A 25,884-nucleotide genomic window follows, 5' to 3' on the forward strand; every position below is an offset into this window, starting at 1 on the left:
TCTCTCCAAAGCCAGCATATCCTTTCTCGGACACGGAGCCCAAAACAGATCACGATACTCCAAATTCAGTCTGACCAATGCCTTATAAAACCTCAGCATTGTATCCTTGCTTGTACAGACTAATTTTCCTTCCTGATACAATGCCCTGGTAAAGGTTTTTCAGCTGATGTTGCAGGGCATTTGACGTAACGGTCTTTTCTGTAGAAGCAGTGTGTTCTCCTGACAGTGCTTGGGTTACCGTTGACGATAAGCGATGCCTAGGGATGTGCGTCTTCCAGCCAGGAGAGGGCCGGGGCCTGTACTCGCTGGACTCTAGAGAATGAGCGGGGATCGCCCTGAATGCTGGGGGAGCAGTTTTTGTGACAAGCACCGAAATGGGTCGAGGTCTTTTTCGGCGGGAGATGGAGAGGGAAGGCATTCAAAAGAGCTGCCCGCGGGATTCCATCCGGCAGGAACGTGAAATCCAATGGAGTCTAAGAGGGGAATTTCTACCAGGAAGCAGTGAATGGGAGTTTCTGTGGTGTGTACATCAAAAATGATGGCTTCTGGAAGATTTGAGCTCCACTGTGACTGTTTAAGTATAATTGGCCCTTCCTGGTTTTTTTTTCTTTCCTTTAATAACTATTAGCTTAACAATCCTAACTATACTTTCTTTGTAACTGTATGCAGCGTACAATTTGTTATTCCTTGCGGACGGGGAATTGCTGGGGCCAGTAAATCACGCAGCATTCACGCACACCAGGGTTTGGGCGGGCGAGTCATCCCAACCCCCACGGGTTTGCCGGGACCAGAGTCACACACACCATGAAGCCCTGAGAAACAGTCCAGCAGCTGTGAGCGGCTAACCGGCCACGTTTCCAGAGACGCCCAGCGAAAAGGGGTTCAGCTTACTACCGAACCAATCTGCAAGTTAACCTCTAGGGAATCCTGCACTTGGAGTCTCAAGCCACCTAGCAACTCCAATTTCTGAATTTGCGCCCCATTTAGAAAACAGTCCATGTCTTTATTCCTTCTACCAAAGTGATTGACCACACTATATTCCATCTGCCACTTCCTTGCCTGTTCTCTTAATCTGGCCAAGTCCTCCTGCAGACTCCCTATTTCCTCAACAGCACCTGCCCCTCCACCTATTTTTGCCCCATCGGACAGTCCACGCCTTCTCTGTCCTTTCCTGGTGACAATTTTTGAGCCCGTTTGTTTGAATCTCCAGTGATATGGAGATTTCCTCCTGAGATATGGTGACCAGCTCAAACTGGACCCCCACTGAGAAGGGTGGTGGGGAAGGGGGCTAATTTCACTCCTTATTCATCAATGAGCCGTCCCATTGATCTTCCAGAGCAACATGGTCCAAATGGTTCTCCATCCTCATAGAGTCACACAGCACAGAAACAGGCCCTTCGGCCCACGTTCTCCATGCTGACCCGTCTATTACTGATTCCATTTGGGCTACACTCGACCCGGGGCCGGTTCTGGCTTGAGTGTTTCTCCAACCTCTTTCCAATTCTCTAGTCACCGAGTGTTGGGCTTTGTTGACAGGGCGGACGGCGGATGAACCGGGAGACGATGGGGGAGGAGAGCGCGGCCAACGGCAGCTGGCCGGTGACCTTCCCCGGGACGGACCTGCTGCAGCGGTACAAGCCCTTCTTCATCCTGCTGTACGGCGCGCTGGTGGCCGTGGCCTGCGTGGGCAACGCCTTCCTGATCGGCTGCATCGCGGCGGACAAGAAGCTCCACAACGCCACCAACTTCTTCATCGGCAACCTGTCGGCCGCCGACCTGCTGATGTGCCTGTGCTGCGTGCCCCTCACCCTGTCCTACGCCTTCGAGCCGCGGGGCTGGCTCTTCGGCGGCTTCATGTGCCACCTCACCTCGCTGCTGCAGTCCGCCACCGTCTACGTGTCGGTGCTGTCGCTGACGGCCATCGCGGTGGACCGCTACATGCTGGTGGCGCACCCCGTCCGCCGGCGGATCGGGCTCGGCGCCTGCGGCACCGCCGTGGCCGGCATCTGGCTGCTGTCGCTGGCCCTGGCCGCGCCGGCCGCCGCCCACGTCCGCTACCTGGAGCTGCGGCGGGCGGGCAGCGACGTGAACGTGTGCGAGGAGTTCTGGCGGGGCATGGAGCGGGAGCGGCTCGCCTACTCCTGCCTGGTGATGCTGGGCTCGTACGTGGTGCCCCTCGCCGCCCTCACCAGCTCCTACTGGGCCATCAGTGTGCGCCTGCGGCGGAGCGGCGTGCCCGAGGCCGGCCGCCAGAACCAGGCGGCGTGGGACCGAAAGAGGCGGAGGGTCTTCGTGCTGCTGGCGGCGTCGGCGGCCACCTTCGCCGCCTGCTGGCTGCCGCTGCAGACCCTGAACCTGGTGCGCGACCTGGACGCCGACTTCCAGATCCTCGACGTGCGCTACCTCAACGTGGCGCAGGTGTCCTGCCACTGGCTGGCCATGAGCTCCTCCTGCTACAACCCCTTCATCTACGCCTCGCTCCACCGCAAGTGCCGGCTGCGGTTCCGCGACCGCCTCCGGCGCTGCCGCTGGCAGGGCAGGGCGCCGCCGGCCTCCCGCTCGACAAGCCTGGTGCGCTGAGTCCCCGGCGCCGGTCTCGGCCGGGCTCGCAGCCCCTGGCCGCAGTCGTGCTTCTCGTGGTTTTGTCCCCATCCCTGCCCCGTGGCGAGGTGCCCCTCAAAGTGGAGGAGGCGGGGAGGGTGCGCAAAAACAGCTTCAGACAGGGCCAGACAAGGAGTTTAATGTCCTTGACATTTGGACACCCCTGGACTCACCACCAGAGATTCTGAAGATGCGGGAAATCCAAAGCAACACACACAAACACACAAAATGCTGGAGAAACTCAGCAGGCCGGGCAGCCTCTGTGGAGAGGAATAAGTAGCCCAGCTGGGCTGTTTTATCACCTTCCATAGTTGCTGCCTGAATTGCTGAGTTCCTCCAGGAATTTGTGTGTGTGTGTGTGTTGCTTAAAATTTCCAATATCTGCAGAATCTTTTGGTTTTTAATAAGTTAGGGGAGCTTATTTATTAATTAACCATACAGTGCTCTCCCAGCCCTTTGAGGGACACCTCCCCAGCAATGCCCAATTAACCCTATCCTAATGATTGAACGATTCACAATGGCCAGCCACCCTCCCTGGTATGCGTTTGGACTGTCGTACCCAGGGGATACCCACACATTCCACGAGGAAGACGCACAGAAACTCCTTTGCAGAATGGTGCCAGAATTGACCATCCTGCTAACCACTATGTTACCGTGGCATCTAAGGTTTTTCTCTTATTCGTTATAAGTAATAATCAACTCACGCTACTCTTCCCAAACCCGTTCCCAGCTTCACAGACCCTCTACTCTGGGTTGGTCTGTCAACAAGTTGGATTGCATTGGGTTACTGTCATCACGTGTCCCAAGTTCTGTTTCTGTCAGAATGTGCCAAATGTATACGACTCCTTTACAGTGTCTGTCGAGGACGAGGGTCAGCAGGAAGCATAAATGTTGCTTTGCTCTTGGTCAACTGTCGACAGGACTGGAATGAAAAGAAGGGAGATAAATACTACCAAAATGAAACAATAATTAGCTGGAACGTGCATACTCACAAGCACCATTGCCGAATCCATTGAACAGCCGGCCTGCGTGAGTGCATAGACCCTAAAGCAGAGGCCATTTATGTGACGGTTTCGTAAATGATCCAAACAGATCATGACATGCTTCAGTCCACTGAGGTAATAAAAAGACTATTACAGTGACTGGGAAAGCGTAATGCAAAGGGATAAAAGTACAAAGACCTCAATGATTGAGTGCAACGTCAGGGTATGAAAGCAATTTATTGATCTGACACATACAAAATGCTGAAGGAATTCGACAGGTCAGGCAGCATCTATAGAGAGGAATAAACAATCGGCGTTTCAGTTAAGAAGGGTCTTGACCCATAAGGTCAACTGTTTATTTATTTCCATTGATGATGGCTGGCTTGCTGTGTTCCTCGGTACTTTGTGCCTGCTGCTCTAGATTTCCAACATCTGCAGGGTCTCGCCTTTATTATTGAATTGACTGAGCTATCGTGCTGTGGTTTGGATTCCTGCCTCTTGATCAACAGGCTCAGGTCTGAATACCGTAACTGACAAACCACCACTGCCCAATTTATTGGCCCAGTCTCCCCTCAGCACCGCAAGGAGATCCAGGACTGGAAGTGTAAATGTCCAGAAAAATATTCAGATCCAATATGCTATTCAGATCCAGGACTGGAAGTGTAAATGTCCAGCGCCGAATTTTGATTTCCCACTTTCTTTGGACATCCTGATTCAGATTTGGTTCTCAGAGAAAGGACATGCAGAGGAACTTCTTAACCCAGGAGGGCTCTCACAACGTTGAGGGCAGTGAACGACTGAATCCCCAAGTTATATGGACCAAGAGCCGACACATGGGATTAGACTTGAAATGTGTCTCTTGGGACGTGCAACAAAATTTTTACTTAGCCAAACATCCAGAAGATGGTGCCATGCAAAACTGCATCAAAGTAGTGAAAAGAGAACAGAATACTTAATATATCGTCACAGTTATAGAGTGTTTGGCGTGAACGCTTTCATCATGATGTTTGGGGGAGGAAGCAGCTGAGAGAACAGCCAGTGTGCGATTGGCCAGCAGGTATGTCAATTCCTGCCACCACCAATGGTGGGAGCTCTGAGGCAGGGACTTAAGGCTTGGATGTCATTTGATCCAATCAGGAGTGATCCTGCCTCCCTCTGCATTGAATTGATGTCTGAGGTAACCTGTGTTCAGCACTCGCCCATGGACCACTGCATAAGAGTTTGGGGCTCCTACAGGGGCTCCTGATCCAGAAGACCGAGCAGTCGAAAACCCATTCATCTGACCCCGGGGAACTGTCATTTTGGGTATAGGTCTGATTGTTAAGTATTGTCCAAGGCTGGCTCTGGGCCTGATGAACTTGTATGTCAGCGGTACATGGGCTACTCAGTCTGGGATCTATGAAGCCAGTCAGGAGAGCAGCGGAGAACTTTGAAGGTGAAATGGTGAACCCATCAGGTCCCCAATAGGGATAATTTTGTCAATGGGTCCAACATGGAGAGAGAAGAGGTCATGGGGAAGAAAGTGGGAGCATGAGATTGATGGGATTGCCTCAAAACTTTGATGGCCCAAATGGCCTCCCACGTTGGAAGGAAATGTGAAATAATACGCAAAGCTGATGCACTTTTTCTCAATGTGAACTGTAGGACAAATGCTTATTGTGTGGTTATGTGTATCTGAATGTTTCTTCCCAAATAACACACACACAAGATGCTGGAGGAGCTCAGCAGGCCTGTCAGCATCTGTGGAGAGAAATAACGAGCCACTGCTTTGGGCCAGGACCTGATGAAGGGTCTCTGCCTGAAACACTGGCTCTTCATTCCTCTCCATGCTGAGCTCCCCCAGCATTTTCAGTGCATTACTCTGGAATTCCAGCATCTGTCGAATTGTTTGCATTTATGTCCGTCCCCAGGTGATGCTGAATATTGTGCGTAGGGTATTCGCCCTGTGCACTTCCACCGTAGACTCGGGGAGCAGGGAAGAGTAGCCCGGTCAGGATCCTGTAGCGGAGGAACAGAGGGGCCTGCAAAGTTGGCCAGCCCAAGTGGGGGACCCAGCCTCTGGCTAAAAACCTGCTGCCGTCTCTCCCAGCATTTCCAACTCCTCTGGGATAACCTTCAAGACCTTAATGGGACACGAGGGCCTGAGTTATACGGAGAGGTTAGACAGTTTAGGATTTTATTCCTCAGAGCATAGGAAACAGGAACCTATATCCTCCCTCTCTAAGAGGTTTTATACACCTGTATAAAATCACAAGGAGCAGTGTTTACGAAACACACCCATTTTTTCCCCCATGGAAAAGGATTCAAAAGCATGAAGGTACAGGATTAAGGTGAGAGTGGAAAGATTTAAGCACCTGAGCTTCACCCCGAGGATGGTCCGTAGATGGAGCGAGCTGTCAGAAGTGGTTGAGGCAGGTACAGTAACAAGATCTAAAAGACCCCTGGTCAGCTTGCCTTACCGCTGGCATTTAGAGCAGCAATGAAAGTCTTCGGCAGTGCTCGGGACTTTCTTCGTCATGTCAATAGCTTCCTCTCGGTTTTCACTACTAACGGTCATCTCAAGAAATACCGTCGCACTCGGATGCAGAAGGATTCTTCATTGCTTCGTCTGACCAGTCAGGGTTGTTGGCCCTGAGCTAAATCCCTGAACCTGGGGGACCGGTTCAGGGACATTCTGAGTCTGGCCTTTACCCTTTGACCTGTGTGGCATGGCTGACCCTACGAGCCAAAGCATCAAGCCCTGACTCCAGCCAACACTGAAGCACGCAAGACTCCAAACCATGACAAGGTTGTGGCCCATTTGGAGGATGGATGGGAAAGACTAAGATGAATATGAGTAAATGGGACACTCAAACGCAATTTGTCTTCCATCTTCCCTGGAATGTTTAATTCCTGGCTCATAAACACATTGGAGTCCGTGTGGAAGATGCTGTTGATAGCCGCCAGATTCTGTGATTGGCCAGCCAATATGTCAATCCCTGTCATAACCAATGGTGGGAGCTTGGAGGTGGGGTGGAGAGTGTTGGCGTGTCATGTGATGCACTCCCCGCCGACCAAGGTTGGGTCAGATGCCACATCGGTATTGGCTCTGATGATCATTATGAAGGCTGGGGGGATGTTGGGGGATGTTGCATAGAATTGTCAATGATTCCTTTCCTGCCACAGATGCTGCTCGACCTGCTGAGTACTTCCAGCAGACTGTTGATCCTCCATGTGGCCTGACCTGCTGTGTAGGTACGAGAGGGGTAAGGTATCAGGATATACCTCTGGATCACAGACACTACTCACTGCAACCTTCATCGGGACCAGAGGCCAGCATAAGAAAGTTATGGATGCGGGGGTACAAGCTGGCAGGTGATAGGTGAAACCAGGTGAGGTCAAAGTTGGTGGGCTGAAGTAAGAAGCTGGGAGGTGATAGGTGGAAGAGGTAAAGGGCTGAAGAAGAAGGAATCTAATAGGAGAGGAGAGTGGGCCATGGGAGAAAGGGAAGGAGGAGGAGAGGCACCAGATGATGGTCAGGTGAGGAGAAGGGGTGAGAGGGTAACCAGGAAACAGAATGGGAGAAGAGACAGGGGCTAATTACAGGGATTCTGCCTTCTGCCCCCTTCCTTCCCAGTCCTGATGAAGGTTCTCAGCCTGAAATGTCAACTGTTTATTCCCCTCCCTGGATGCCCCCTGACCTGCTGAGTTCATCCAGCATTTTGTGTGTTCTGCTCAAGATTTACAGCATCTGCAGAACCTCTTGTGTTTGTGGCTCTCTGACCAATTTTTCCCAACCTGCCTTAATACACAGCACCAAGCAAACTATTTCCTGCTAACTTTCCATCAAAGGACATTTATACTTGTCAGAGTCGACTTAATTATAATCCATTTGTTTACTTATCAAACTTTGTGTTCCCACTTAACACCTTCCGGCATCCTTGGTATTGGTTTATTATTGTCCCATGTACGGAGATACAGTGAAAAGCTCCATCTTCCAACTCCGCCGCTGCTGCTCCCCTCCCTGGCTCAATCTGCCACTCATCATTCAGCACTCCCTTCCCCAACCTCCTGCCTCCCCCACCCTCTCCCACCAATCACCCCGGCCCCTTGTCTGACCACTCCCCATCATCCCTCTATACTGGCCATCTCTCCCCACCACCCTCAGCCCACCAATCACCCCTGGACCCCCTTGTCTGACCACTCACCCTCATCCCTCTATACTGGCCATCTCTCCCCACCACCCTCAGCCCACCAGTCATCCCTGGACCCCCTTGTCTGACCACTCACCCTCATCCCTCTATACTGGCCATCTCTCCCCACCACCCTCAGCCCACCAATCACCCCGGCCCCTTGTCTGACCACTCACCCTCATCCCTCTATACTGGCCATCTCTCCCCATCACCCTCAGCCCACCAATCACCCCGGCCCCTTGTCTGACCACTCCCCATCATCCCTCTATACTGGCCATCTCTCCCCACCACCCTCACCCACCAATCACCCCGGCCCCTTGTCTGACCACTCACCCTCATCCCTCTATACTGGCCATCTCTCCCCACCACCCTCACCCACCAATCACCCCGGCCCCTTGTCTGACCACTCACCCTCATCCCTCTATACTGGCCATCTCTCCCCACCACCCTCACCCACCAATCACCCCGGCCCCTTGTCTGACCACTCACCCTCATCCCTCTATACTGGCCATCTCTCCCCACCACCTTCACCCACCAATCACCCCGGCCCCTTGTCTGACCACTCACCCTCATCCCTCTATACTGGCCATCTCCACCCCCCCACCCTCAGCCCACCAATCACCCCGGCCCCTTGTCTGACCACTCCCCATCATCCCTCTATACTGGCCATCTCTCCCCACCACCCTCACCCACCAATCACCCTGGCCCCTTGTCTGACCACTCACCCTCATCCCTCTATACTGGCCATCTCTCCCCACCACCCTCACCCACCAATCACCCCGGCCCCTTGTCTGACCACTCCCCATCATCCCTCTATACTGGCCATCTCTCCCCACCACCCTCAGCCCACCAATCACCCCGGCCCCTTGTCTGACCACTCCCCATCATCCCTCTATACTGGCCATCTCTCCCCACCACCCTCACCCACCAATCACCCCGGCCCCTTGTCTGACCACTCCCCATCATCCCTCTATACTGGCCATCTCTCCCCACCACCCTCACCCACCAATCACCCCGGCCCCTTGTCTGACCACTCCCCATCATCCCTCTATACTGGCCATCTCTCCCCACCACCCTCAGGCCACCAATCATCTCTGGACCCCCTTGTCTGACCACTCCCCATCATCCCTCTATACTGGCCATCTCTCCCCACCACCCTCACCCACCAATCACCCCGGCCCCTTGTCTGACCACTCCCCATCATCCCTCTATACTGGCCATCTCTCCCCACCACCCTCACCCACCAATCACCCCGGCCCCTTGTCTGACCACTCACCCTCATCCCTCTATACTGGCCATCTCTCCCCACCACCCTCAGCCCACCAGTCATCCCTGGACCCCCTTGTCTGACCACTCACCCTCATCCCTCTATACTGGCCATCTCTCCCCACCACCCTCAGCCCATCAGTCATCTCTGGCCCTCTTGTCTGACCACTCACCCTCATCCCTCTATACTGGCCATCTCCACCCCCCCCCACCCTCAGCCCACCAATTATCTCTGGCCCCTGACTGACCACTCACCCTCATCTCTCCATACTGGCCATCTCCCCCCACTCCCACTCTCTGTCTTGTTACAGGGTTTCGATCTGAAATATTGATACTTCCTCCCCCCACCCTCACTGCCCACAGATGCTCAACTCACTGAGTTCCACTAGCCTGCGTTTTGGACCAAGACCCTTCATCAGAACTTGAAAGGAAGGAGGGAGAAAGCAGAATTACTTCCCCCCCCCCCCACCTTCTCTCTTCTTCAATTTCCCATTCCGGTTGGTTGCTGCAGATTCCTGTGCCTCAGAGAATATTCTGGTTGTTACGTGGAAAACACAGCCTTGTGTAGTATTAGCAGTCTCGGCCCGAGATGTCAGCTGTTAACTCCTCTTCATAGACGCTGCCTGACCTGCCGAGATCCTCCGGCATCTTGTGTGCCTTGCTTTGGAATTCCAGCATCAGCAGATTTTCTTGTGTCCATGGATAGTGGTGACCTTCCCACAATCCCCAGTGACAAAGAGGTCCATCCTTGGCCAGCGTTCAGTGTGCTTAGGGGGCAAGCTCAAAGGGGATCTCTTTAAAGGGGTAGGGGTTTTATTTACACCAGGGGTAAAGAGGTACCTGTTTGAAATCTTGCGGAATATTGTCAGCTTGAGTTGGTTGGTTGGTAGATCGCCGAGCTTGGCAGAATGTTTGCAGACGTTGCGGTTCCGATTGAGAAGCCATCGTCAGTGCACAGCTGAGAATGTTGCCTCATCAGAATGCCAGATTACGTACTCCCCCCAGGGTCTGCATGGATGGGGCAAAGAGAAACAACGACGTCAACAGTCAACCGATCTCCAGCGATCTCGGGATCTGGACAGCAAAGCAAACTCTTCCGGTGGACCTCGGTCGAAGCTAGCCATGCAGAGTCTCCTCCTGCTAAACTGTTCATGCTGCTTTGAATCAGTCAACCAGGTCATGGTGCCCAATCCACAGCCCCTCGGACCCCAGGGGGTTATCAAAGCTGACACTCTGAGTAGACAAGACCCTCAACTGAGCACTGATGATGGCTTCTCGATGGGAGCCGAAACGTCTGCAAGCTCGGTGATCACCACTATCCACGGACACAAGAAAATCTGCTGATGCTTCAAAGGAGGTATCGGTAGCGTGCTACCAGACAGAATCGTGGTGTTCTTCAGTTACATGAATATACAGGGACTAGAGGGATGAGATTAATTTCTTCCTGTTTGGTGTAGGTATTCTGTGCCAAAAGTTCCTGCTTCTGCACTGTCCTTTTTCATGTTCTATGTCTCTGAGCCTAGGTTGGGATGGGGAGAGTCCTGGCTATGTCTGGGACTCTCCAGCGGAAAGTTACAAGGAGAAGGAATTCTGGTCCGGACCTAGTGGTACATCAGCATGGGATTATGGGAGTGAAGTGATGCATTCTGCTCACAGGGAGCCAGTGGGAGAGGGGGCCACCCAGTTAATTCAATCCTGTACTCAGCAGGTCAGGCAGCATCCGTGCTGACAGAGTCAGAGTTTATTTTACTGAGTGATACAGTGGGGAGCCGGCCCTTTCTGACCCACAACCCCCATTAGCCCTAACGCTGAGGCGAGCGGTCACGGGTTCGAGTCCGGCCGCCTCCTTGCACACTTTTCATCTGTGCTGGGTTGAGCGTCGAGCTGGCGACTCTCCTCGTGAAAAGGAACAGGCCAAAGGTTGCTGCCCGAGGCGCGGGGGAGAACCCAATCATGAGACGATTTACAGTGACCAATTAACCAACCTTGTATGTCTTTGCACCGTGGGAGGGAAACCAAACTCCAGGGGGAGAACCCACACATCCCATGGGAGGGATGCACAGAAATTCCATAAGACCATAAGATAAATTCCTTTACCCAACGGCCCGGAATTGAACTCTGAACCCTGGAACGCCCCGAGCTGTAATAGTGTCATGCTACCATGGCGCCCTCTAATGTTAACCCTTCGGTGCCCAAGGAAAAGCACGCTCAAATCATGTCCTCTAGTTTGAATCTCCAGGATGGTCTCTGCTGTCACCACGTGATCGCTACATTACAGCTTATATTTATCGATGTGTTTGTAATGTGATTCGTACGTTGCTTTGTCCTGTGGCTGTTCCAATAAAGATTTTGCAGCTGCCCTTCGCTCCAGCGGGTTCTTCTGCTCCCACCCCGCTCGCATATTGATGGCCTTGTGGCCAAGTTTGCGGACGATACGGAGGCAGGTGGTGTTGAGAAGGACTTAGACAGATTCGGAGAATGGGCAAAGAAGTGGCAGATAGAATGCGGTGTCGGGAATTGTACGGTCATGCACTTTCAAAGAAGAAATAACATTGTAGTCTAGTTTCTAAGTGGGAAAAGATTCAAACATCAGAGATGCAAAGCAAAGTGACTGGAGTCCTTGTGCACGATTACCTACAAGTTAATTTGCAGGTTGAGTTGGTGTTGAGGAAGGCAAATGCAAGTTTAGCATTCTTTTCAAGAAGACTAGAATATAAAAGCAAGTACTTAATGTTGAGGCTTGAGAAAGCACTGGTGCGGCCTCACTTGGGGAATTGTGAGCAGGTTTGGGCTCCTTATGTAAGGAAGGATGTGCTGTTGCTGGAGAGGGCTCAAAGGAGGCTCAGGAAAATGATTCCAGGATTGAAAGGCTTATCATATGAAGAATGTTTGATGGCTCTGGGCCTGTGTTCATTGGAATTCAGACGAATGAGGTTTCATTGAAACCTAAAATGTTCAAGGCCTCAAAAGAGTGGATGTGGAGAATGATGCTTTCTATGGTGGGGAAGTCTAGGACCAGTGGACACGGCCTCAGAATAGAGGGGCATCCTTCTAGCATGGAGATGAGAAGAACTTCTTTCGCCAGAGAGTGGTGAATCTGTGGAATTCATTACCACAGGTGGCAGTGGAGGCCAAGTCCTTATGTATATTTAAGGCAGAAGTTGATAAGATTTTGATTGGTCAGGGCATGAAGGGATACAGGGAGAAGGCAGGAGACTGGGACTGAGAGGGAAATAGATCAGCCATCATGAAATGACAGCAGACGCAATGGGCCAAATAGCCTAATTCTGCTCCTATATCTTATGGTCTTAAAAAACAAGAGAGTCAGGGGTCAGTCTGTCTAGTTTTCTCCTCAAAATCCATCCCTTGACTTTATTATGATCTGGTCCTTGGGAGATAGTGGGGGTCTCAATCTCCTTCAAAGTACGGAAGTACGGAAAAGACCGGGCACCTCGGACTGTGCCAGCCATCTGTCACCCATCTGCAAGAATCCATCTTAATCTTGCTTTATTGTTTTCCCCTGATACCTATTAACCACACTCCCTCAGATTCTACCCCTCCCTGGGGGCAATTGACCCGCCAACCCTTACGTCCAGGGGAAATCAGGGAGAATGGAAAACTCCACACCCTCTACACAGCAGGGGCAATTGACCCACCAACCAGCCCGTCATTGGAACTGTAGGAGGAAACCAGAGCACCCAGAGGAAAGCCACACAGTCACGGGGAGAAGGTGCTCACACAGACAGAGCCAGTAGTCGGCATTGAAACCCACTCTCCAGAGATCTAAGGCAGCAGCTCTACCACTGCATTATGAATATTCCTTTGAAGAATTTTAATGAGGATGGCGGTTATTGGCCATCACTAAATCGGGGAAGTGTTTAAGAGGTAAGCAGCCAGTGGAATGGACCACAGTTGGCCTCGGGACCCAGTGGGACGGAGAAAAGGCCATTGACATTTACCTTATGGGAGGCCGAGTGGGCAGTGCCTTCTGGTGGGAGTCTGATGTGAAGCTACATGCATTTGAGCTGCGACCAGGTCTGTGTTGGGTCTCCGAAAGTGTGTCTCACAACCATGTAGATGTGAGATAAGGTTCCTTTGTTTTTTCTTACCTGCCCCACTGTGAAGTGTTTGTGAGGTTGTTGCCCTGGAAAGGGGCTATTAGAGACCCTTAGGTAAAGCTATAGATTCATTTATCGGGGAAGTAGGACTTACGGCCCATCAAACCCCTACTGTTTGCCAACCATCATTTGTATTAATCACAGGTTATTCTCCATATTAGAAATACATTAGACCCAGGTTATTTCTTCAGAAATATCTCTGAAGGTCTGTCCCGGACCCAACGTATTGGGGCAATCACGGAGAAAGTACACCGGCCGCTATATTTTGAAGAGATTTGGCATATCACTAAACAGTCTGGAAAATTTCTGCAGATATATAGCGTGGAGAGCATTCTAACTTCACTGCCTGGTATGGGGTGGTGGGGGGGGGGTGGCTGGGGGCTATTACGCAGGTCTGGAGAAAGCTGCCAAGGGCTGCAATCTCAGCCAGCTCCATCACTGGCACTAGCTTCCCCAGCATTGAAGGCAAAGAACATACAGCACATTACAGGCCCTTCGGCCCACAATGTTGTGCCGACCCTCAAACCCTGCCTCCCATATAGCCTACCTTAAATTCCTCCATATACCTGTCTAGCAGTCTCTTAATGCATCTGCCTCCACCACCGACACAGGCAGTGCATTCCACGCACCAACCACTCTCTGTGTGAAAAACTTTCCTCTAATATCCCCCTTGAACTTCCCTCCCCTTACCTTAAAGCCATGTCCTCTTGTACTGAGCAGTGGTGCCCTGGGGAAGAGGCGCTGGCTGTCCACTCTGTCTATTCCTCTTAATATCTTGTACACTTCTATCATGTCTCCTCTCATCCTCAAAACATGGTGCCTTAAAAAGGCGGCGTCCATCATTAAGGTCCCCCACCACCCAGGACATGCCCATCATTGCTGCCATCAAGGAGGAGGTTCAGGAGCCTCAAGGCACACACTCAATGATTCAGGAACAGCTTCTCCCCCTCCACCATCAGATTTCTGAACGGACATCGAACCCATGAACACCACCTCACTATCTTTGTTCTCTTTTTCCTCTACTTATTTCTTATTGTAATTTATAGCGTTGTTTTCTGTATTGCATTGTACTGCTGCTGCAAGTCAACAAATTTCAAGTCCTATGTCTGACTCTGGTTCTGTGTAAGTCCTCTCAGAAGAAGCCAGTGACCTTTCCACTTGATTCCTGCTGAAGAGTAAATTGTCGTTCTTAACAAAAAGTATTTAGCTTGTTTAAAATTGCTCAGTAGCACTGTCAAACAGAAATGTATCTAAATATATAACCATATTATTTATAGCTGCAGGATTTAAATCCTGGAACTCCCGTCCCACCAGTACTGGGAAGCACCTTCGCTTACAGGGAGTCATACCAGTTCCAGAAGGCAGCTCACCAACATCTTCTCAGGGGGTGATTAAGGGTGAGCAATACATGGCTGAAATGCCCACTGTTTATGAATTAATTAAAATTTTCACCTTTAAAATTCCTCTCCTGCAGGTATTGGCGGTGACCCCAATACCCCATTGGAAAAGACGGGTCATAGAGCCCTGTGGAAGAGGGAGGGTTTAAGCCCTATACTTGGGCTCTGATTGGGTATTGGTACCAGGATTTTCTCCTGAGCAGAGAACCACAGCAAGAATCAGTATTTACCAACAAGTACCCTTTATTGCCTCAACTATTTCTCAAAGCACATAGGTTCACAAGCTAACTTCCTGTGTGCACACCCACTAGGATTCCCTGACCCTGCCATGAACAGTCAGTGAAGGTATTACCCAGGGAAGGACTCTATGCTGGCCAGGCATTCCTCGCAGCCCCCATTTCCAAGTGTCAGTGGGCTTCTCCACACACATGATGGTTGGTCTCTGGAGAGTTGTCACTGCTTTGCACTCAAGGCTCCTTAATGTTTAAAACACTTCATATCAGCTTAAATGGTACTGCTCCATCCCATTGTCAACTAACCTACCTGGGTCTCCTTTTTGCCTCTAGTCCGGGGCCACAACCAACATTCATTTATGGCCTTTGCCCTCAGTCTCTTGCTTTTGTTCTTTTCAACTCTGACTAGTTCAAACCTAGTGTCCCAGACTGTGTGCTTCCTCCTGTGTAAGCCTGCCACTTTACTTAATAAATAACTACTTGTCTGAGAATGGTCTCAGGTTTGGTAGGTCACGTTCCATTGCAACACAGACAAAATGATTGAGGAACTCAGCAGGCCAGGCAGCATCTATGGGAAAGAGTAACTAGTTGATGTTTCAAGCTGGGACCCTTCATCAGGACCATTGCTCTGATTAAATTATCCCAGAACAAGAATCAGTTCAAACAGTTCACAAAATGGGGGCTGCAAGGACAATCTCACAAAATGGCCGCCATCATTCCTGTTCCCTGATCGTGGTTCTGGCCCACACTATCTATGACATCAATCCATTATCCATATTTTGGCTCAGCTACTTAAGAAGACTCACATTCTTACTATAATTTCCATGGGATCAGGATGTTTCAAAGTGTTTTTTCAGCTAAGTGAACAACGCTACAGCCCCTGTTGTAATGGGTAGCCAATATGTACACAGGGAAATCTCACTAATAGCTCACTGATCTGTCATAGTTTTGCACAGTTTGTCTTCTTTTGCACATTGATTGTCTAGCAGTCTCTGCTCTTGTGTTGTTTCTCATTGATACTGTTGTACTTACAGTGCTGTGCAAAAATCTTGGGCACATGCAGTGGTGTTAGAAAGTTTGTGAACCCTGGAGAATTTTCTCTGTTTCTGCATAAGTATAACCTAAAATGTGATCAGATTTTCATGTAAGTCCTAAAACTAGATAAGTAGAACCCAATTAAATTAATAACACAAAAAAATTATACTTGTTTGTCATTCATTGAGAAAAATTATCGAATATTGCATGTATTACCTGAATGAAAGGACTTTCTGCCTATTACACTGCTGGTTTTTAGGGCAACGGTGAGGTCCTCCATCTCTGGTGGTGTTCATTGTGTCAGTAGCTTCCTCTCCGTTTTCTCTACCGTCAGTCATGGAGACTCAGGAATACCATCACACTCAAATGTAGAAGGATTCTTCATTCCTCTTTCTGTAACAATTTTGTTTGACCAATCAGGGTTGTTAGCCCTGAGTTGAAACCCCGAACCTGGAGGACCGGTGGACCCCTCTTAGTCTGGCCTCTACCCTTTGACCTGTTTGGCGTGGGTGACCCTACCAAGAGTCAAAGCGTAAAGCCCTGACTCCGGGTCATCGAGGAACACAAGCCTCCAAATCCTACAACAAGGTTGTGGTCCTCTTGGAGGCAATGAAAGTACAGTCAGTGACCACTGGCATCAGGATGAAATGGAAAAGAAAAACAGCAGAACTTTTCCCTGATCTGATGACGGTAGAGGCCTGGAACTCACGGCCTGGAGGAGTGTTGGGGCAGAAACTCTCAATACATTTAAGTGGGGTGTGGGGATGTAACTGAGGAGCTGTGGTCTGCAGGGCCAGGGTCCGAGAGCTCGATGTCAACTGGCACAGACAAAATGTGTCACAGATGTACTGGGACTCTGTATTACGACAGGGCACCTGGACAGTATTTGCTGAACCGACAGAGCTCAAGAACATCTGTGTGAGAGAACAATCACTGTCAGAACTTGGGATCAAGAACAGCCAACGGCTTTCGGCAACTCTGTGAAAGAACAACCAATCACTGAGGACATCTGAATGAAGGAACAGCCAATCACTGTGGGCATCTGAATGAAAGAACAACCAATCACTGAGGACATCTGAATGAAGGTGAAGAAGCAGCCAATCACTCTCCAATTTTGGGTGCAGTAACAGCCAATGAATTTGGGAATCTGGGTGAAGGAACAGCCAATGTCCACGTGGAACAACCAATCATGGTGGGCATCTAGGTAAATGAACAGTCAATAACCTTGGGTAAAGAGATGAATAAACAGCCAATGGCCTTAGATATCTGAGTGAAGGAACAACCAGTCACTGTGGGTATCTGTAGAAAGGAGCCAATCGCCATGGTTATCTGGATGAATGAACAACCAATACCCGTGGGCAATGAATGGAGGAACAACCAATTACCATGCCAAATTTGGTGTAGTACAGATAAACAGTGCTGAGAGTCTGGAACCAGAGGCTGCTGAACGTTTGGATAAAGTGAAGGACAAAACAACATTAACAATGCCTTCAACACTTATAGTGAGTTACTTAGGACTGTACTGATATATAACCTGCTGGCTTGTTTGTCATTTTTATGAATTGCAAACTCCAAATCTTGAAGCTGAAATATCCAAACTTGGCAGGCAATCTCCACATTTCTTGACACATTATCCTTCCTTTTGGAGCTGACTGTGACAGGGGGAAAAAAACTTCCACTTTCTCCCTAATTTCTCAGCTCCCCGGAGTCCAGCCTCCTTGCTGTAAAACTCTTGGCTGGACTTTCATGTCTATTGCATCCACTTGCCTTGTGGTACACTTAAAGGGGTTGAGAAAGGTAGGATTTTTATCCAGAAATCCACCTCTAGGTCAAAGCAGAATCATTGAAAAGTTTCTTATGGTTGTAAAGGGGCTGAAGGGTTTAAACTATGAAGACTGGTTTCACAAATGGCAAGGAAGATTTCTTTATCTTCTGACCGGATACATTGCTGTCATCCACACTCAACGATAAATCCAAGCAGCTTCTATTTCCAGTGTCTGCTGATGTTTATAGTCTGTAATTTCTAGATGTCTTCTCCAATATACGTCTCCAACAGATTTAACTATTGTTGTTCATTAGCATTTATATAGCCATATAACAATTACAGCACAGAAACAGGCCATCTCAGCCCTTCTAGTCTGTGCCGAACGCTTACTCTCACCTTGTCCCACTGACCTGCACTCAGCCCATAACCCTCCGTTCCTTTCCTGTCCATATACCTATCCAATTTTTTTTAAGTGACAATATCGAACCTGCCTCTACCACTTCTACTGGAAGCTCATTCCACACAGCTACCTCTCTCTGAGAAAAGAAGTTCCCCCTTGTGTTACCCCTAAACTTTTGCCCTCTAACTCTCAACTCATGTCCTCTTGTTTGAATCTCCCCTAGTCTCAATGGAAAAACCCTATCCATGTCAACTCTATCTATCCCCCTCATAATTTTAAATACTTATCAAGTCCCCCCTCAACCTTCTACACTCCAAAGAATAAAGACCTAACTTGTTCAACCTTTCCCTGTAACTTAGGTGCTGAAACCCAGGTAACATTCTAGTAAATCTTCTCTGTACTCTCTCTATTTTGTTGACATCTTTCCTATAATTCGGTGACCAGTACTGTACACAATACTCCAAATTTGGGCTCACCAATGCCTTGCACAATTTTAACATTACATCCCAACTCCTATACTCAATGCTCTGATTTATAAAGGCCAGCATACCAAAAGCCTTCTTCACTACCCTATCCACATGAGATTCCACTTTCAGGGAACTATGCATCATTATTCCTAGATCACTCTGTTCTACTGCATTCCTCAATGCCCTACCATTTACCATGTATGTCCTATTTTAATTAGTCCTACCAAAATGTAGCACCTCACACTTATCAGCATTAAACTCCATCTGCCATCTTTCAGCCCACTCTTCTAACTGGCCTAAATCTCTCTGCAAGCTTTGAAAACCTACTTCATTATCCACAACACCACCTATCTCAGTATCATCTGCATACTTACTAATCCAATTTACCACCCCATTATTGGCCTCCCTAACCCCTTCTCCCGTGCAGCCTCTCCCACTTTCCACATTATTGAAAACCTTCAGACCGGCAGAGATAGGGAGGAATTTGCTTAGCCAGAGGGCAGTGAGTCTGCGGATATAGAGGCACTGCCGTGTTTTCTTCCTAACTGCCCTTACGAGCTGGGCCCAGGACAGGCCCTCTGAAACGATAACACCAAGGAAGATGCTGACCTCCATTGAGGATCCCCTCTCCTGGCGGGTAAAGGTAACAGAAGATTGAAAGTAGGTGACATCAGGCTAAGGACAGCTTTTACTCCGCTGCTAAATTGACTATTAAATAGTTTCCTAGTACGATCAGATAGACTCTTGAAATCACAATCCACCTCATTATGACCTTACACCCCTAATGTTTTCCTACACTGCACTTTCTCTGTAGTTTGAACCAGAGCCTGACTTGACAGTAAGAATAGATGCTCTGGATCATAAGGTTATAGTCAGCCGTAACCATTCCAAACAGAAGGCCATTCAGTAAAATCATAGCTGACATTTGTCAGTGCCACTCTCTTTTACCAACCCCATGTCCCTTGACTCCATTAGTCCTCTAAAATCCACCATCCTTGTCTTAAAAGTACTCGGTTAAAGCCCTCTTGGGCAAAACTGCCAAAGATTCACCGCCCTTGCAAATCTCTACCGATGTACCGTGAAGAACATTCTAACTGGCTGCATCACCATCTGGTATCGGGTGCTGGAGGGGTGGGGGGCTACTGCACAGGGTCGAAATAATCTGCAGAGAGTTGTGAACTTAGCCAGCTCCATCATTGGCCCTCGTCTCCATTGTACTCAGGACACCTTCGAGGAGCAAAGCCTCAGAAGGGTGTCGTCCATCATTAAGGACGCCCATCACCCAAATCATACCTTCTTCTCATTGTTACCATCGGGGACAAAGTACAGAAATCTGAAGGCACACACTCAACAATTCCGGAACAGCTTTTTCCCCTTTTGCCATCAGCTTTCTAAATGGATATTGAAGCCATGGATGCTACCTCCGTACTTTTACTCTTATATATCTACTGCACTTCATGTTTTTTCTATTATTATGTATTGCATTGTACAGCTGCCGCAAATACAATAAACTTCACAACATTGTCCAGTGATATTAAACCTGATTCCGACTCTGACTCTCTTGACAAAGGAACTTCTCCCCATCTCTGTCCCATTTGGCCGACCACCTTATTTTGACTACCCAGACGTTGATTTTACACATGCATTATCTCCAAAGGAGTTCGATGCAATCATCTCTCATTCTTTTATACTCAAAGCATTGCGTGCCTCCTCTGAATAACATCTCCCGGTACAATACTTACACCGTCAAAGTGTCTTGTGGACATCGAGCTGTCAGATCTGTTCTGACTCCTGGAGCACTTTGTTCAGGGTTGGTCCCCCTTACTATAGAAAGGTGCTATTAAGCTGGAAAGAGTACAGAAAAGCTCTAAGAAGCTGTTGCTAGGACTCGAGGGACTGAATTTTGGAGAGGATTAGACTTTATTCCTTGGGGCGTAGGAGGCTGAGAGGTGATCTTATTGAAGTGCTCCATCGCGGTGTCTGGACAACTTGAAACCCGGGCCAAATGGACTGAAAAGGCAGGGTGTTGGGAAGGGTCAAGCCGGTTCTGCTCCGTGACCTTTTACCCAGTTTTCCTCGGGGCTGAGGCTGCCCTGGGCTTAGTGTCTGCAAGCTTTGCTGCGATTTGCTCCGCTGCGTGACGAACTGAGACCGAGACCGTGGCCGACTCCGGCTGCTCCAGGCTCCCGGTGTGTACGGACACAATTTCATTCTGAGTGCCGATGCCAACTCTATTGTTCGCATAATTTGTTTTCCTTTCTCCCTCTCTGCGCATTGGGTGTTGGTTAGTTTTTTTTAACTGTGTTCTCTGTGGCTGCCCGTAAGCAGACAAATCTCAAGGTTTACGCATACTTTGGTAATAAAAGTGCTTTGAAAATCATGAGAGGCATGGGCTCGGTGAAACAACGCAACCTTTTTTCCATAGGTCGGGAGTCAAGAACTAATGAGCAGAATTTTAAGCTGAGAGGGGAAAAAACTTAATAAAAACTTGAGGAGCAAACTTCAGTTTGATTTTGGAACAAGCTGCCAGAGGAAGTGGTTGAAGCAGATACAATAACTAATATAGGAGACACTGAGACAAGTAGATTCTTTGATAGGAACATGGACAGGAAAGGTTTAGAGCAGAGGTTCCCAATCTGGAATCCTCAGTCTCCTTGCTTATTGGTTCATGGCACAAAAAAAATTGGGAGCTCCTGGTTAAGAAGGATATGAACCAAACACAAGCAAATGGGCCTTGCTTGATGAATGTTCCCAGGTGGGAGGGTGGAGATATATCTCTACCTAAGGAGGTGTAAACCTCCCGTCCGGAGCCTGCAGGTCACCCCCTGGGCAAAGTGCAGCACCTACTTAGCTCCCCCAATCAGAGTCACCTGAGGCCAGGGGAGCAGGTGGTGGAAGGTATTACAAGCAGCTGGTCCTGGTTATGCGACCACTGATGCCAGGCAGACAATCTCTGAAGAGTATTGATAATGGCTGGGGGTCAGCCATCTTGTAAGGACACTGCCCAGAAGAAGGCGATGGCAAACCACTTCTGTAGAAAAATTTGCCAAGAACAATGATGGTCGTGAAAAGACCATGATCACCCACGTCACGGCACATAATGAACTAACGGATGATAAACATTTAGTAAGTACAGAACAGTTTGGTCAAAGGTCCTGCGTCAGTCCATAACTCTGAGTCATTCTCTCAAGGTCTTGCTCCACGCCTTGATCCCAGTCTTTCTCTCCCTGTCCAGTCCCTTTCCACTTTCCCACCGTGACTCAACCATTGCAAGCCTAAATGGTCTGGGATCAACTTTACTGAATTCAAGGTCAAGGTTGGCTATCAGATTTAATTCTTTGCAGATTTCTGTTATGAGGAAGTGCAACAGAAGACATTGATTTTGAATAAACATATTAACATTAACAGTAAAACATTCCACCAATCAGCTAAGTCTCCCCAAGTTACACAACTGCAAAACTACACGTTCAGCAAATGAATACTTAGCTAAGTGAGCGTGTGGGCCCTTCTACATCTGCAGCACCATTTCCCAACGGTTCTTCAGCACTGGTCACGATCTCAATGCGTCGGTGAGCCCCTGGAGACAAGGGACAGAGCACGAGTCTCTCACACGCGCTATTCTTATATCCCCGAGGTGCCCGGCGCCCGACACCGGAGTCGTGACAAGCAAAACAACCAATGGAAAAGGGATGCTACATCCCTCGGACAGGTCGATCACTGGCAATGGCTTTCGACTGACAAGTCTACTAGCCCCCCATACAACTGGATGCTCTGCAGTATCGTCACAGAGGGAATCCAAGGGTCGTACACATGAATCCGGCTGGAGTCACGTCCAGCCCAGGCCAGGTATGGGTGACATATTTATTTACATGAAGGACGTTATAGTGAAGATGATTGGTTTATGTAAGAATAGAGTGGTTTCTTGGTTAACATGACAGAGTTTCTCCTTCTTTTCATACTAGCTCATTGAACCATTGTAGACTTGGGCCTTACTGGACCAAGGCATTTGCCCAGACAAGTGAGGAGACAATTATAGACTCCATTTCTCATGTAATGAGAGCAATTTGACTCAATATACAGTACTGTGCAAAAGTCTTAAACACACAGACACACACACACGTTTGTGTGTATATATATATTATTGTATATTATTGCGTGTAGGCCTCCGTTAGTCTTGATAGACCATGCATTTGCACCTTGGAAAGTTTCCAAGGGGCAAGCCTGGGCAAGGTTTTTTTTTGTGTAAGACTGGCAGTTGCCCAAGCTGCAAGTCTCCCCTCTCCATGCCACTGATGTTCTCCAAGGGAAGGGCATTAGGACCCATACAGCTTGGCACCGGTGTTGTCGCAGAGCAATGTGTGGTTAAGTGCCTTGCTCAAGGACACACACGCAGCCTCAGCCAAGGCTCGAACTAGCGACCTTCAGATAACTAGACTCTAGATAAACGCAACCACTTGGCCACGCGCCAACACTATAGCCTTGGGTACCCTGGCTATATATGTATATATGCCTTGGGTACCCAAGGCATTTGCACAGGAGCTTAGCAACTTTATGTATTGCACTGTGCCACAAAAAAAAACCCAAATTTCATGTCATCTGGGAGTGATGATAAACCTGATTCTGATATGGGTCTCTTTTGTGGACTGAGAGCGGGAAGAGGTCAATCTAGAAAGTTCAGAATCCTCCCTCCCTACTCTCACCCTGTATCGTGCCCCTCCACAATGCCCATAACAGTCCCGAGGTAATAACTCTGCCAGCCAGCTGGAGGATCAGTGCCCAGTCTCTGCCTCTTCTGTTCTCGTGATCATTTCGCATGGGTGAGCCAGTGACCTCTTGCTTTTCCTTCACAGACTTTCCTCTTCTTACACTGGGAACAGCTGCCTCACCCTCATTGCCCCACCCTTAATCACCAACCACAAAAAATCCCACCACTGCCTGTAAGGAGTTTGTACGTTCTCCCCGTGACCATGCGGGTTTCCTCCGGGTGCTCCGGTTTCCTCCCACAGTCCAAAGATATACCGGTTGGTAGGTTAATTGGTCATTGTAAATTGTGATTAGGCCAGGATTAAATAGGGTGATTGCTGTGTGGCGGGGCGCTATACCTCAATAAAATAACTTAAACCAAACTGCAAAGGAGATCATCTTCTGCTCTGTCACATCTTTGTCCTCACATGCTCTCTGTCCATGGGAGCTGACCAGGTCAGTGATTGGAATTGGGTTTGGCATCGTTGATCGAGCAAAATCACTGCAGTTGTGTTACAATGAGGGATTTGTTACAGGTTCTCAAGCCAGGGATGTGCGTTGATCCCTGTAGGACACGGTACTGTGAGGATCCAGCCCCAATTGTCAATCTCAAGGAAGGAGTACAAAGTTCAGAGTTCAACCCTGAAGGGTTCAAAGTTCAGGTGCAGCTGACTATATCAGGGTTGGGGGGGGTGGTTTAGTCAGCTGCTGGTGGGGGCAGCAGGGGACAGGACGTTGGACACGAGGCCGTCTTTCCTCTTCCTTCGCTGCACATAGCCTCGGAGGCAGAGCTGGAACTTGCTGTGGAGCGAGGCGCAGATGAAGGGGTTGTAGCAGGAGGAGCTCATGACCAGCCAGTGGCAGGACAGGTGTAGGACCTTGATGTGGTGGTAGTTGAGGATGGTCAGCTTGGTGTCCAGGTCGATGATGCCGAAGACCAGGACCGAGACCACCAGGGGAAGGAAGGTCCTCCTCTTCCGCTTGCCCCAGTGGACAGGATTCCTCCCCGATTCCTCCAGAGTGTCCCGCCTCTTCAAGTGGACGGTGATGGCGCAGTAAGAGGCGATGACAGCGGAGAGAGGGAGCATGTAGGACACGAGCAGAACGGTGCATGAGTACGCTATCTTTTGGCTCTCCGACGCCGGCCAGGATTCCCCGCAGGCGCTGAAGCCGATGGCAGGGAGCTCCAGGTAGCGGACGTGGGCGGCGGCCGGCGCGGCCAGGGCCAGCGACAGCAGCCAGATGCCGGCCACGGCGGTGCCGCAGGCGCCGAGCCCGATCCGCCGGCGGACGGGGTGCGCCACCAGCATGTAGCGGTCCACCGCGATGGCCGTCAGCGACAGCACCGACACGTAGACGGTGGCGGACTGCAGCAGCGAGGTGAGGTGGCACATGAAGCCGCCGAAGAGCCAGCCCCGCGGCTCGAAGGCGTAGGACAGGGTGAGGGGCACGCAGCACAGGCACATCAGCAGGTCGGCGGCCGACAGGTTGCCGATGAAGAAGTTGGTGGCGTTGTGGAGCTTCTTGTCCGCCGCGATGCAGCCGATCAGGAAGGCGTTGCCCACGCAGGCCACGGCCACCAGCGCGCCGTACAGCAGGATGAAGAAGGGCTTGTACCGCTGCAGCAGGTCCGTCCCGGGGAAGGTCACCGGCCAGCTGCCGTTGGCCGCGCTCTCCTCCCCCATCGTCTCCCGGTTCATCCGCCGTCCGCCCTGTCAACAAAGCCCAACACTCGGTGACTAGAGAATTGGAAAGAGGTTGGAGAAACACTCAAGCCAGAACCGGCCCCGGGTCGAGTGTAGCCCAAATGGAATCAGTAATAGATGGGTCAGCATGGAGAACGTGGGCCGAAGGGCCTGTTTCTGTGCTGTGTGACTCTATGAGGATGGAGAACCATTTGGACCATGTTGCTCTGGAAGATCAATGGGACGGCTCATTGATGAATAAGGAGTGAAATTAGCCCCCTTCCCCACCACCCTTCTCAGTGGGGGTCCAGTATGAGCTGGTCACCATATCTCAGGAGGAAATCTCCATATCACTGGAGATTCAAACAAATGGGCTCAAAAATTGTCACCAGGAAAGGACAGAGAAGGCGTGGACTGTACGATGGGGCAAAAATAGGTGGAGGGGCAGGTGCTGTTGAGGAAATAGGGAGTCTGCAGGAGGACTTGGCCAGATTAAGAGAACAGGCAAGGAAGTGGCAGATGGAATATAGTGTGGTCAATCACTTTGGTAGAAGGAATAAAGACATGGTCTGTTTTCTAAATGGGGCGCAAATTCAGAAATTGGAGTTGCAAGGGGGCTTGAGACTCCAAGTGCAGGATTCCCTAGAGGTTAACTAAGGAAGGAAAATACAATTTTAGTATTCATTTCAAGAGAACTAGAACATAAAAAGAAGGATGTAATGCTGAGGCCTTATCAGACATTGGTCGGACCACATTTAGTGTGTTGTTTTGTGTGCCTTAGGGATGTACTGGCGTTGGAGAGGGTCCAGAGGAGGCTCACGAGAGTGATCCCGGAAATGAAAGGGTTGATGTGGGAGTTGATGGTTCTGGGCCTGTACTTGGCTGGAGCTCAGAAGAATGAGGGGGGGAATCGCATTGAAACCTATGAAGTATTAAAATGTCTTGACAGAGTGGGCGTGGAGAAGATGTTTCCTGAGGTGGGGGTGTCTTGGACTAGAAGGCAAAGCCTCAGAATAGAG

The 25,884-nt window shown here is 49.7% G+C and overlaps 2 protein-coding genes across 4 annotated transcripts in view; one reads left to right on the top strand and one right to left on the bottom strand.

Moving 5' to 3' along the window:
• Positions 1-1,449: 1,449 nt before the first annotated feature.
• On the top strand, positions 1,450-2,580 carry LOC132381754 (prolactin-releasing peptide receptor-like). Its single transcript, XM_059951326.1, has one exon. It carries the CDS (start codon positions 1,549-1,551, stop codon positions 2,578-2,580), a length of 1,032 nt encoding a protein of 343 aa, XP_059807309.1. The 5' UTR covers positions 1,450-1,548.
• An 844-nt stretch (positions 2,581-3,424) lies between these two features.
• LOC132381484 (prolactin-releasing peptide receptor-like) overlaps positions 3,425-25,884 on the bottom strand; it is a 37,191-nt gene continuing 14,731 nt past the window's right edge. Inside the window, exons 2-3 of one of the 3 annotated variants that reach the window (XR_009508046.1) lie at positions 15,803-24,892; positions 3,425-3,523 (exon numbers count right to left, since the gene is read on the bottom strand). Coding sequence is in view for 2 of the 3 variants with exons in the window: in XM_059950930.1 (XP_059806913.1) it covers positions 23,882-24,880 (999 nt within the window). In the remaining variant the exon portion in view is untranslated. Of the gene's footprint in view, positions 3,524-9,036; positions 24,893-25,884 lie in introns of those variants that run through there. The other 2 variants (XM_059950930.1, XM_059950929.1) reach the window with 2 other exon arrangements.

This window comes from Hypanus sabinus, chromosome 26, assembly GCF_030144855.1.
Source record: "Hypanus sabinus isolate sHypSab1 chromosome 26, sHypSab1.hap1, whole genome shotgun sequence".
NCBI lineage: Eukaryota > Metazoa > Chordata > Chondrichthyes > Myliobatiformes > Dasyatidae > Hypanus > Hypanus sabinus.

Excerpts from the sequence above, each read along its gene's own strand:
- LOC132381754 (XM_059951326.1), top strand. The coding sequence starts at position 1,549 with ATGAACCGGGAGACGATGGGGGAGGAGAGCGCGGCCAACGGCAGCTGG.